The sequence below is a fragment of the Drosophila obscura genome, unplaced genomic scaffold (genome assembly GCF_018151105.1).
Source record: "Drosophila obscura isolate BZ-5 IFL unplaced genomic scaffold, ASM1815110v1 contig_58, whole genome shotgun sequence".
Taxonomy (NCBI): Eukaryota; Metazoa; Arthropoda; class Insecta; order Diptera; family Drosophilidae; genus Drosophila; species Drosophila obscura.
Window position 1 is genome coordinate 234,538 of NW_024542848.1, and position 12,454 is coordinate 246,991.

General features: G+C 41.6%; 1 protein-coding gene across 4 annotated transcripts in view; it reads right to left on the reverse strand.

Annotated features, from left to right (window-relative positions):
* LOC111075961 (ras GTPase-activating protein 1) overlaps positions 1-529 on the reverse strand; it is a 39,629-nt gene extending 39,100 nt beyond the window's left edge. The window contains exons 1-2 of one of the 4 annotated variants that reach the window (XM_022369501.2): positions 327-526; positions 208-249 (exon numbers count right to left, since the gene is read on the reverse strand). In XM_022369501.2, the coding sequence (XP_022225193.1) occupies positions 208-232 (25 nt within the window). In that variant the 5' untranslated portion in view covers positions 233-249; positions 327-526. Of the gene's footprint in view, positions 1-207; positions 250-326 lie in introns of all 4 variants that reach the window. The other 3 variants (XM_022369503.2, XM_022369504.2, XM_022369502.2) reach the window with 3 other exon arrangements.
* Between the last annotated feature and the right edge of the window lie 11,925 nt (positions 530-12,454).

Sequence of the window (12,454 nt, forward strand, 5' to 3'; positions counted from 1 at the left end):
ACAGAGACAAAGAATTATTTAACTGGTAAACAACAAAATTAGTCAAATATTATTGAAAGAAAACTACTAAAATTAAAAAGTGACAGCTTCTGAGCAGCCATTTAAAAACAAACAGTAATGTCTCCGACGGAGTTGCAAACATAATGTATGTATGTACGTAATTACAGTACCTACATATACACATATGCGAACTAGCATTCAGCTTACCGGGTTGGCATGTTTCACATGCCATGGTTATACATGGTCACTCTAGCAAAACAAGTATGTACGCAATTAATAAGAGATACAAACGCAAGAAGAGTGAATATATAATATTCTACACTTACAATTTACATATGTTTCTTCTCATAGGATTATGCATGTAAGCATATGTATTTATTACACGCACATAAAACACTGAAACTTTAAGAAACAACAGTACGTATTAATGGCATATTCCTATTACTTTTTCCAAGTAAAACACTTAATTTGTTTTCAAAACCGTGTGACTGTCCAGTGTCCGTGTCGAATACTCGTTTCAAGCAAACAATTTTGAGCTGCAGTGTGACCACACCACGTATCGATAAAATATACTGTTTGACTCTCAGAAATGTGCCATGTTACTTTCCAAATATACCATAAACATACCATATACATTTGCAATTTTCGTCTTGCTTTCGCGTCCCGTCATGAGTCGAACATTTCGTCAACTTGCCGAATGGCCCAGCTCTCGACCCGAATGCCTCAGCACCACAGCCGAATGGTCCCAGCACCCCAGCCGAAGGCCCTGGGCATGATGCATTTATATAAGGTGGTCTCGTCTCAAATCGTTCGGTTTTTAGTCCCTTAAGCCTTGTACTCAGATCCAAAACAATACCTCGCGAACAGAATCAGGGTTGATATTCGTATGAAAGCGATAAGAAATCTTTTCCGGCAAAAACTGTGTTCTAGACTCTGTACGGAAGGCAGTACTCAGATCAAAAAACAAAAAGGTCGGTATATACGGGAAAAGTATCCGAAGTATATGCTTTTTTTTTTTGGTATGTTTCGACCCACCTCGAAAAAGATATCAATTTGATATAATTTGCCAGCAAATACGAAGCAAACATTGCAATAAGAGAACAAAATAGAATCTGGCTAATGCAGTATTATATGAATAAAAATTATATGGATATTATAATATATTTTTTTTATTAATTTTCATATATATAAAACAAATATTGCTTTCAAAATAGTTTGTCTTCACGGTGGTCGGCACGGGTGGCGTCGCCATTTGCTGCTGCTGATAGTCAGACACATTACCTTGCCAATAAAATGTTGGGAAGCCCAGGATATGTCTGGGGAAGAGCAGCCCCAGCCGAAGAAGTGCATTTTATTAACTTTAAACAACACCAAGCAGCGGTCTGAGCAGTGTAACCGTTCGAAATACAGTGCTCACCTCTGGTCACACACTGGCCGCTAGAAGAATATATGACATTTGTTTGCTGGCAAACAGTTTTTGGATCTGAGTACTAGGCTTAAATCTATCAAAATTTACCACTCGATTTAATATTGTAAATAAACACTCAATAAATTTATGTTAAAACGAGAAGGAACGTGTTAGACCTTTCTGGGGACGCGACTCTACTTTTATTCCCATACTCAGTCAGTATATCAATTTTTGAGCTTATGATTTATGTAGAATTTTAAAATATTTTACATTTTACATATGCTACATCTGTTATCTACATCTACATATACAATGTATATTCTACATCTGACATGTAGATTATAAATGTACCATTTACTTCTCCGCCAGCGGGCGCTCGCGTACATAGCGAGGCAGAGTGTGCGAGCGAGAAAGAGAATCTTGCTGTAGGAGGTGGGGGTAGCAACTGAAAATTATTTTCTTCATTCTGGCTATAATTATGATCCGTTTGATTAAGTTTTATCGTATCTTTAAAATTGTGCCTGCTACAGATTTTCGTTCTTTGTGGAGGCGGAAAGGGGCGGGGCGAAATTTTGAAATACTCTTGTAGCAGTGTGATATCGCATGAGTCTGGAAACCAGATTTTGTTGCCCTAGCTCTTATAGTCTCTGAGATCTAGGCGCTCAACAAGACGGACAGAAGGACATGGCTATATCGACTCGGCTATTGATGCTGATCAAGAATATATATACTTTATGGGGTCGAAAACGTTTCCTTCTCTGCGTTGCACACATCCACTTTTACCACAAATCTAATATACCCCTTATCTCTTTTTGAGTACGGGTATAAAAATAACGAGAAGGAACGTGTGAGTCGCTTCTAAGGACGCGACTCTACTTATACCCGTACTCAGTCAGCATATACATTTTTGAGCATATGATTTTTTAGAATTTAAAAAAAAAAAAAAAAAAATTTTACATTTTACATTTTTTTGCTACATCTTGTATCTACATCTTAATATACTATCTATATTCTACATCTAACATGTACATTCTACATGTACCATTTAGATTCTACATCTCCTCCGCTAGGGGTTGCTCGCGCACTGAACGCGCCAGAGTGTGCGAGCGAGAAGAAATATGAGTTGCGTTGTTGTTGTCAGGAGGGGGCAGGGGAAGCAACATAAAATTAATTCCTTCATTCTGGCTATAATTATGATCCGATCTTATTCAGATTTGGCAATCTGGTAGATATGGGCATTCTCTACGATACTGCGTTTTTAGTTTTATCGTATCTTAAAAACTGTGCCTGCCACAGATTTTCGTCCTTTGCGGGGTCGAAAGGGGGCGGGGCGAAATACACATGTAGCAGTGGGATATCACATGAGTCTGGAAACTAAATTTGGTTGCCCTAGCTCTTATAGTCTCTGAGATCGAGGCGCTCATCGAGACAGACAGACATGGCTATATCGACTCGGCTATTGATGCTGATCAAGAATATATATACTTTATGGGGTCGAAAACGTTTCCTTCTCTGCGTTGCACACATCCACTTTTCGCTTCTAAGGACGCGACTCTACTTATACCCGTACTCAGTCAGCATATACATTTTTGAGCATATGATTTTTTAGAATTTTAAAATAAAAAAAAAAAATTTTACATTTTACATTTTTTTGCTACATCTTGTATCTACATCTTAATATACTATCTATATTCTACATCTAACATGTACATTCTACATGTACCATTTAGATTCTACATCTCCTACGCTAGGGGTTGCTCGCGCACTGAACGCGCCAGAGTGTGCGAGCGAGAAGAAATATGAGTTGCGTTGTTGTTGTCAGGAGGGGGCAGGGGAAGCAACATAAAATTAATTCCTTCATTCTGGCTATAATTATGATCCGATCTTATTCAGATTTGGCAATCTGGTAGATATGGGCATTCTCTACGATACTGCGTTTTTAGTTTTATCGTATCTTAAAAACTGTGCCTGCCACAGATTTTCGTCCTTTGCGGGGTCGGAAGGGGGCGGGGCGAAATACACATGTAGCAGTGGGATATCACATGAGTCTGGAAACTAAATTTGGTTGCCCTAGCTCTTATAGTCTCTGAGATCGAGGCGCTCATCGAGACAGACAGACATGGCTATATCGACTCGGCTATTGATGCTGATCAAGAATATATATACGTTATGGGATCGGAACGTTTCCTTCTCTGCGTTACACACATCCACTTTTACCACAAATCTAATATACCCCTTAACTCTTTTTGAGTACGGGTATAAAAATAACGAGAAGGAACGTGTGAGTCGCTTCTAAAGACGCGACTCTACTTATACCCGTACTCAGTCAGTATTTACATTTTTGAACATATGATTTTTTAAACGAAATTTTTGCATTACAAAAAAAATTCTACATTTTACATTTGAACCGCGTCAACCGTCAACGACTACAGACGTATTTTTGTATCGCTCCGCGGTGAAAATCAATTAAATCAATTAATCGCGATTAATCATAAATTAAATTCGCGAAAAAGATCTCGGGGTAGGCATGGGTACTAGTGATCGTGCTGCCCATGAATACCATCCAATCGAGTAATAAAGACTAATAGAAATAATAGAAAAGAACAAATGTCAACGTTTAAGAGCACCAGCTCGGTAAAGAGCACAAGCACTGTAACCAAAGCCAAAATGAGCCAAGCCCGGCAACAACAACAAGACGAGCGTCGGCTCTCGCAAGCAAAAAACAACGCGTACTTCTCTATACGCTCGCCAAAGGCAGCAGTACCAACAAAAACTGCATCACTGCAAGTGAACGAGGAGAGAGCACGCTCTCTCTCCCCTGCATTGGAAAGTGGGTCATGGAGTGCTCAGTGCCCATCCCCCGACTCGTACTGCCTAACCAGCGATTTGCTAATATCGACAACAACTAGTACAATGCCCTCGCTCAAAACTGTGTCTTCGACCACAACAACGACAACAACCACAACAACAACCACTGCAATTGCTCAGCGCCCGAAACTGTCGACCCACTGCGACAAGCCCCAACTCTCCCAACCAATAAGTTCAAAAAATGCTAACGGAGCGTTAATTCAGACTGGGCTCGATCGCTATGTGCAAATCAAAAGAAAATTGAGCCCACAAAATATGAAGAACAACAATGCAGCTAAAATAACTAAAATAACCGAGAACACTGTGCCACATAAGGCACTAGCAAACAATAGATTTGCGATACTAAGTGGTACTAAATGGTACTAAATGAAGAAGAGATCACCCAAACACCCAAGGCCAAAAAATTAAGACCGCCACCTATTTATGTTCGACAGGCAAATTGTGCTGAACTGGTTTAAAAAATAACTGATAAATTGGCGCAAACACATTCTATGTCACGTCCATAAAAATGGGTAATATAAATGAAACAAAAATACAAGTCAATGACGAACAAAACTATCGATCAGTTGCGAAATACCTCGAAAATGAAAAAAATGAATTACTACACCTACCAACTTAAAAGTAGCAAAGGATTACAAGTGGTTATCAAAGGAATCGAACCAACAGTCCCAATCAATGAGATAATAGATGGACTTAACGATAAGGGCTTCGAAGTCAAAATGGCTATGAACATAATAAATAGAAATAAAATTCCCCAGCCAATGTTCAAAGTAGAACTGACACCTGAAAGTATGCATATAAGTAAAAATGAAGTTCACCCAATATACAAGCTTCAATACCTACTGCACCGTAGGATCACCGTTGAGGAACCACACAAACGAAATGGACCGGTCCAATGCACAAATTGCCAGGAATATGGACACACGAAAACCTATTGCACTCTACGGGCAGTCTGCGTTGCCTGTGGTGATGTTCATCTCACTGAGGCCTGCCCCGTAAATAAGGAGGACCCATCTGCCAAAAAATGTAGCAACTGTGGGGGAAACCATACTGCCAACTATAGAGGTTGTCCTGTCTATAAAGAATTGAAAAATCGACTAAACCAACAAATAACTGCAGCTCGAAACCCGGTCGTCCGACAAAACTTAACATATATACCATCAACTACGACTCCAGGAGTTTCTTTTGCTCAGGCGTTAAGTTACAACAACGGGTCGTACGCCTCAGTCTCTAAGCCGACACTTAAACCAACCACAGCTGGAATAATGCAGCATCAGGCATCAAATCAGATCCCAGAAATCTCTGCCCAACATACCCCTGCTAATCCATCCCAATTGCCTAGTGGAATTGAGTCAATGCTGGTAACTATAACAAATACAATGGTAGCAATACAACAAACGATGCAGGAGCTTATGCGCAACCAAAATCTCCTCCTGGAGCTCCTAATCAAACAGAAATCTGTTTAAATGTCCTGTCTAAATATATGTTTCTGGAATGCAAATGGCATTTCTCAGCACAAATGCGAGCTCTTACAGTTCCTCGCTCAACACGACATTGACGCCATGCTCATATCAGAGACTCACCTAACAAATAAAAACTGTTTTCACCTCGATGGCTATAACTTCTATGCGACAAATCATCCCGATGGTAAGGCACATGGAGGTACTGGCGTTCTGATCAAGAATCGCATTAGGCATTATCCATTGCCTTCATTTGCTACACCTTATCTACAGGCAACAGCAATTCATATTGAAATTCAGAGCGGCTACCTAAACCTAGCCGCAGTATACTGCCCACCACGTTTCTGCATTTCCGAAACAGAATTTGTAACATTCTTCGACCTACTAGGTGACCGATTTATAGCAGCTGGTGACTACAATGCCAAGCACACCCATTGGGGATCTAGACTTACCAACCCAAAAGGAAGACAACTATATAACGCTATAATAACCCCACGAAACAAGCTAGACTTTATCTCTCCGGGCAAGCCCACATATTGGCCCACAGATCCAAACAAGCAACCCGACTTGATTGATTTTGCAGTTACACGAAGGGTGCTGCAAGCTCAGATTAATGTAGATCACTTAACAGATCTATCATCGGATCACTCGCCCATTCTACTTCACCTTTAAAGCTTCACAGCTTTCGGAACGCCCACACTTTCTAACTTCTAGCAAAACAGATTGGCTCAAATACAGAAAGTACATAAGCTCTCATATTGATAGCTGCCCAAACATTAATTGTAAAGATGACATTGATAGGTCAGTCGAAGCATTGGTTTCCTCAATGTCACTGGCGGCAAAATACTCAACACCAGTAGTAGCATCTAATAAACATTCCAACAGCAGTCGTATTTCTAGGCACATTGAAGTGCACATTGAAAAATAGCCAACCACCTACTACGCAGAGCCCTAGAAGATGAAAAAAACCGAGATCAAATATCCTATATGGAGCAACTCTCCCCAACTAGCAAACGATTCCCACTGTGGAAAGCAAAATCAGGCGTATGCCCACCAATCGAGAGTGAATCACCTTTGCGTACACAAACAGGAGAATGGGCTCGCAGCAACAAGGAGAAGGCAAATACATTTTCCGTCCATCTAGAAAAAGTCTTCAAGCCACACCCAGCAACAAAAGCTTTGTATATTTCCTTACTGTGATATTCAACAGCATGATGAAATGGGGCTTTTATCCTCAAGAATGGAGGAAATCAGTCATCACAATGATCCATAAAGCCGGAAACGACAAGTCCAAGCCATCATCATATAGACCTATCAGCCTACTGCCTTGCCTATCAAGCAACACCTACACATCAACGGTGCCATCCCGACTCACCAATTTGGATTTCGCGAAAAACACGGAACCATTGAACAAGTAAACCGTATAACCTCTGAGATACGAAATGCATTTGAAAGACGGGAGTATTGCTCCGCTGTTTTTCTGGATGGCTTAATCCACAAAATCAAAATATTACTTCCACAGAAAATCCATGGAATATTGGAGTCATACCTACATCAAAGAAGTTTTGCAGTACGATGCAAAGATTTCCTCCCTGAATATCATCCAATTGAAGCTGGTGTACCGCAAGGCAGCGTGCTTGGACCGACACTGTATATCAAATTAACAGCAGATCTACCGACAAACAGCCTAACCACAACTTCGACATTTGCTGATGATACTGCCATATTAAGTCGCTCCAAGTGCCCAAGAAGGGCAACGGATCACTTATCATCTCATCTCGTGGCCTTAGAAAAATGGCTAGCAGACTGGCGGATACATGCAAATGAGCAAAAGTGCAAGAATGTCACCTTCACGCTGAACAGACAAACTTGCCCTCCATTATGTCTGAAAAATATCAACATTCCACAAACCACCGAAGTAACATACCTTGGTGTTCTTCTGGATAGAAGGCTAACTTGGCGTAAATACATCGAAGCGGAGAGAAATCTACTTATAATTAAAGCTAGTAATCTACATTGCCTAATAAACACCCGTTTACCACTAAAACTGGAGTACAAAGTACTTTTGTACAATGCAGTTCTCAAACCCATCTGAACATACGGCTCCGAGCTATGGGGAAATGCTTGCGTTAGTAATTTAGAAATAGTCCAGACAGCTCAAGCGAAGATACTAAGAACTATCACTGGGGCACCATGGTACATACGGAATGAAAATATCCATAAAGACTTAAATGTAGGATCAGTTAAAGATGAAATTTACCAAAGTGAAAGCAAAGTACCAGGCCAAGCTTCAAGCCCATCCTAATAGACTTGCGCAGTCTTCAACTTGGCACACTAGCCATACACGACTCCGGCGAAGAGACCTTCCCACCCAGCAATAATACTTAGCTAGGGACGTACTCTAAGTAATTAAGTGTAATTAATTAAATAAATATATTAGGCTAAGATTTGTATACTTGTCGTAAGTCTCTAATAGGGAAGATTCGATAAATAAAATCTCGTAATAATAAAAAAAAAAAAAAACTCTGTCTTTGATATTCAGGTTCCAACACAGCTTCTTGTCAGTTACCAACCCTTAGACCTTCCAGGTCGCACAGAATCTTGTTGACTGCTATGTTCCATAGAAGGGGTGACAGGACACCACTTTGCGGGGTGCCTATGTTAACATACCTCGACTGAGTGGACGATCCCATTGATGATGTCACCGTCCTGCATGTAAGCAATTGATCAATGAGCATCACCATGTGACGATCCACCCCACTACCGACTCGATGGTTGTGCACCCTGGAAAATGTGTATCAAATAGAAAATGTAGAGATTCCTCACTAGAGTAAGTCCACGTACCATCCATTCTTTTGAGGTACCCCACCGAGGGGGTTGTTTTTGAGAGGATGTTATGGAGGCTTGCGGCTTCCGACGTCTCCTCAATGTCAGAACAGAATTTTTCCCAAGAGGCTCTTTTGCTCTCCTATTTTCCCTCTTATATATGGCTAGCTTACTCTTGTAGTTTGACCAGTGTTCCTCCTCGTTGTGGCTTTTGGCTCTATTGAAAAGTGACCTGCAGCTTTTACGTAGGATATCTATTTGTTTTGACCACCAGGGGGTTTCTTTTTCCCCCTAGGTTTGGTTGAAGGGCATGCTGCCGTGAAGGCTTTTTTGCATGCTTCCGTGAAATTGTCCACTAAACGATTAAGATCATCTTGAGTGTCCGTGCATTTTGGTGCTAAGGGGGGAGTAATTCCTCCATTTTTGAACTATATATATCCCAGTTGGCTTTCCTGGGGTTTATGTAGTCAGTGGGTTTAGGGTTTTCGAGAGATAGGACTGTCTCGATATACCTATGATCAGAGAAGGAGTGGTCCTCTAGGACTTTCCAACTCTTAATTATGTCTGACAGTTTGTGAAACACTAAAGTGAGGTCGATAACCTCCTGCTGGTTTTTATAATGAAGGTGGGATCGCTCCCCCGATTACAAATAACAAGATTCGAGTTTAGGATGAAGCTGAAAAGTGACTCACCCCTTACATTTGTGTCTGAGCTACCCCAATGAGTGTAGTAAGCGTTGGCGTCGCAGCCTATTATGAGGCCTGTATTCGACCTCTCCCTGTCGCTGGCTATCTTGCGAACGAGGTCACTTGGAGGATCAATTTCCTCGTGGGCCATGTAAGACGAAACCAGTCTTAGGTGTGTCACCTGTATCTCTAGGCTAGCCGCCGTGTTGTCGCCGTTGCTAAAATTGTGGAGCAGAAAGATATTTAGGTGTCTTTTTGCAAGTATGCAGGTAAGAGTTTTACCTTCCGTTTAGGTTACGGTAAGCTTGTAGTCCTTCGTCGCTAATCCACAGACCTTGCCTCCTACCACCCAAGGCTCCTGGATTAGGACTACGTCGACTCCGCTTGAAACCAAGCGGAGTATGAAAGCAGCAGATGCTGCTTTACATTGGTGGAGATTGATCTGCAGAAGTCTTTGAGACATCGTTATGATCAATATCCATCACTGTCGTGTCGGCGTCCGAGTCGTCGGTGACCTGCTCGTCCTCGCAACACATAGCCTCGAACTCCTTCATGAGGGTCGAGTCCGTGAGGTAGCCATCCTGTTCCGGCCCCAGCTCAACATCGGGTGCTTCGATCTCCGACTGGCTTGTCGACAGGACGGGCCTCGGGCCTCGCTGCGTCCGACTTGTACACCTTGATGGTGACCCAGCTGAAGCCGAAGTTCAGCTCACCCTTAGCGTCCTTGATTGGGGCCAGCGACTCCTTGTTGAGGATAACCACCACTTGCTTGTGGGGCCCTGCGTCGCCTCAGCTTTCACTACCTTCCAGTCCTCGGAAGGAAGGTGTGGATTGCATCGCAACATCTTAAGGATGCGCTCCGGCTCCTTTATTGAGGCGGGCACCCAGATTCTGGCCCTCGGTCTACTGGGCACTTCGCTCCAGTCTACCGCGACGAGCTTCACCCCTGGGTAGACCTCTCCGACTTACGCTACCGCTGCTTTATACAGCTGTACGGAGCGCTCGTCTTCGCAGGCAACAATCTTGGTGTTTCCCTGGAAACATGTCCTTACAGACTGGGGGTGGCCCAGGGACCTTCTCCAGCAGCTCGAAGTAGCGGTCGGCCAATGCCGCTTCCACCCACTTCCACTGGTTTCTTGGGATCCTTCCATCTGCACTGCCTCTATCCAGGACACCAATAAGTGTCCTTTCTTTGGAAATTTTTGCGAAGAATATATTTTCCTGTACCCTTGAGCTCTTCGCAGCAGTTCCTGGCGTCTCCTGGGAGCGTTGACTTTTGGGCTGAGGAACCTCCCTTGGTGGCTTCATGCTGAAGTCTGGGAGCACCGCCGTGGCCCACTCCACCTTCTTCAGCCAGTCGGCCGACGGTCTGGTCTCCCAGATATAATATACACAATGGGAGAAGTTAAACTCATATTAAACAATTACCAATTAAAGCACCCATTCCAAGTGGCAAAGGATAATTTCCCAATTCCATGCGATTGCATAATAGGCCTTGATTTTATGAAAAGATTTTATTGTACACTAGATTATAACAGAAACATACTCAAAGTAAAACCATATAATTCCCATCCAATAATAACTTCTCATCCCGGCCAGGTCGGAATCAATTGAAACGAGATGGAACGTGTGAGTCGCTTCTGAGGACGCGACTCTACTTATACCCGTACTCCGTCAGTATACACATTTTTGAGCTTATGATTTTTTAGAATTTTAGAATAAAAAAAAAATTTTACATTTAAAATTTTTTTGCTACATCTGCTATCTACATCTACAATGTATATTATACATCTAACATGTAGATTGTACATGTTCCATTTATTCTTCATCTCCTCCGCTAGAGGGCGCTCGCGTACATAACGAGGCAGAGTGTGGCGAGGCGAGCGAGAAAGAGAATGAGTAGCGGGTCTCTTTCTGTAGGAGGCGGGGGAAGCACCTGATAATAAATTTCTCCATTCTGGCTATAATTATTATCTGATCTGATTCAGATTCGGCAATCTGGTAGATATGGGCACTCTCTACGATACTGCGTTTTTATTTTTATCGTATCTTTAAAATTGTGCCTGCCACAGATTTTCGTTCTTTGTGGAGGCGGAAGGGGGCGTGGCGAAATTTCGAAATACACTTGCAGCAGTGTGATATCACTTGAGTCTGGAAACCAAATTTGGTTGCTCTAGCTTTTATAGTCTCTGAGATCTAGGCGCTCATCAAGACAGACAGACAGACAGACAGACAGACATCCACTTTTACCACAAATACAATATACCCCTTTACTTTTTTTGAGTACGGGTATAAAAATAACAATGCGGAATTAAATAAAAAGCTTCAACCAGGAGTTTTTGTGGCGAACACGATATTATCAAAAAACAGCCCATACGTTAGATTAATTAACACAAACACAACAGGGACGAGAATTTCAACATTTAAACTGAAAACTTGTCGGACTACGAAATCTGTAATGATTTTGCAAATAAACCAGATCAAGAACACGAAAACCATCAAAAAACTTTCCACCCTTCGTGAAAGATGACCTTTTTAAACTATGCACAGAGTTTAACAAAATATTCGCAGGGGAATTAGAACGAATTTCATATAATAATTTCTCCAAGCAAAAACTCAGGCTGAAAGATTCAACATCAGTATACACAAAGAACTATAGAATAGCACACAATAAAAAAACGGAAATTAATAAACAAGTGGACAAATTGATCGATGATGATATTGTGGAATTGTCCCATTTTTCTAGTGCCGAAAAAATCTTTACCAGGATGTAATGAAAAACAGTCTCCAACTGGTTGTGGAATAATAAAATAAATGTGCAACTGGTAGCTGACAAATTCCCACTTCCAAGAATGGATGACATTCTTGACCAATTAGGACGCGCCAAAGACTTTTCGTGTTTAGATTTAATGTCAGGGTTCCACCAGGTAAAGTATATAAAGGATCTTATAGATTCAAAAGATTACCATACAGCCTTAAAATAGCCCCTAACTCATTCCAAAGAATGATGTCCTTAGCATTCACGGGACTAAAACCATCTCAAGCATTCCTATACATGGACGATTTAATTGTCATAGGGTGCTCTAAAGGACACATGTTACAAAATCTTAGAGATGTTTTTCAAACTTGTAGGCAACACAATCTTTAGCTCCATCCCGACAAATATCCTATCTAAAAGAATGGAGATGAGGCCAAACGCTTTATAG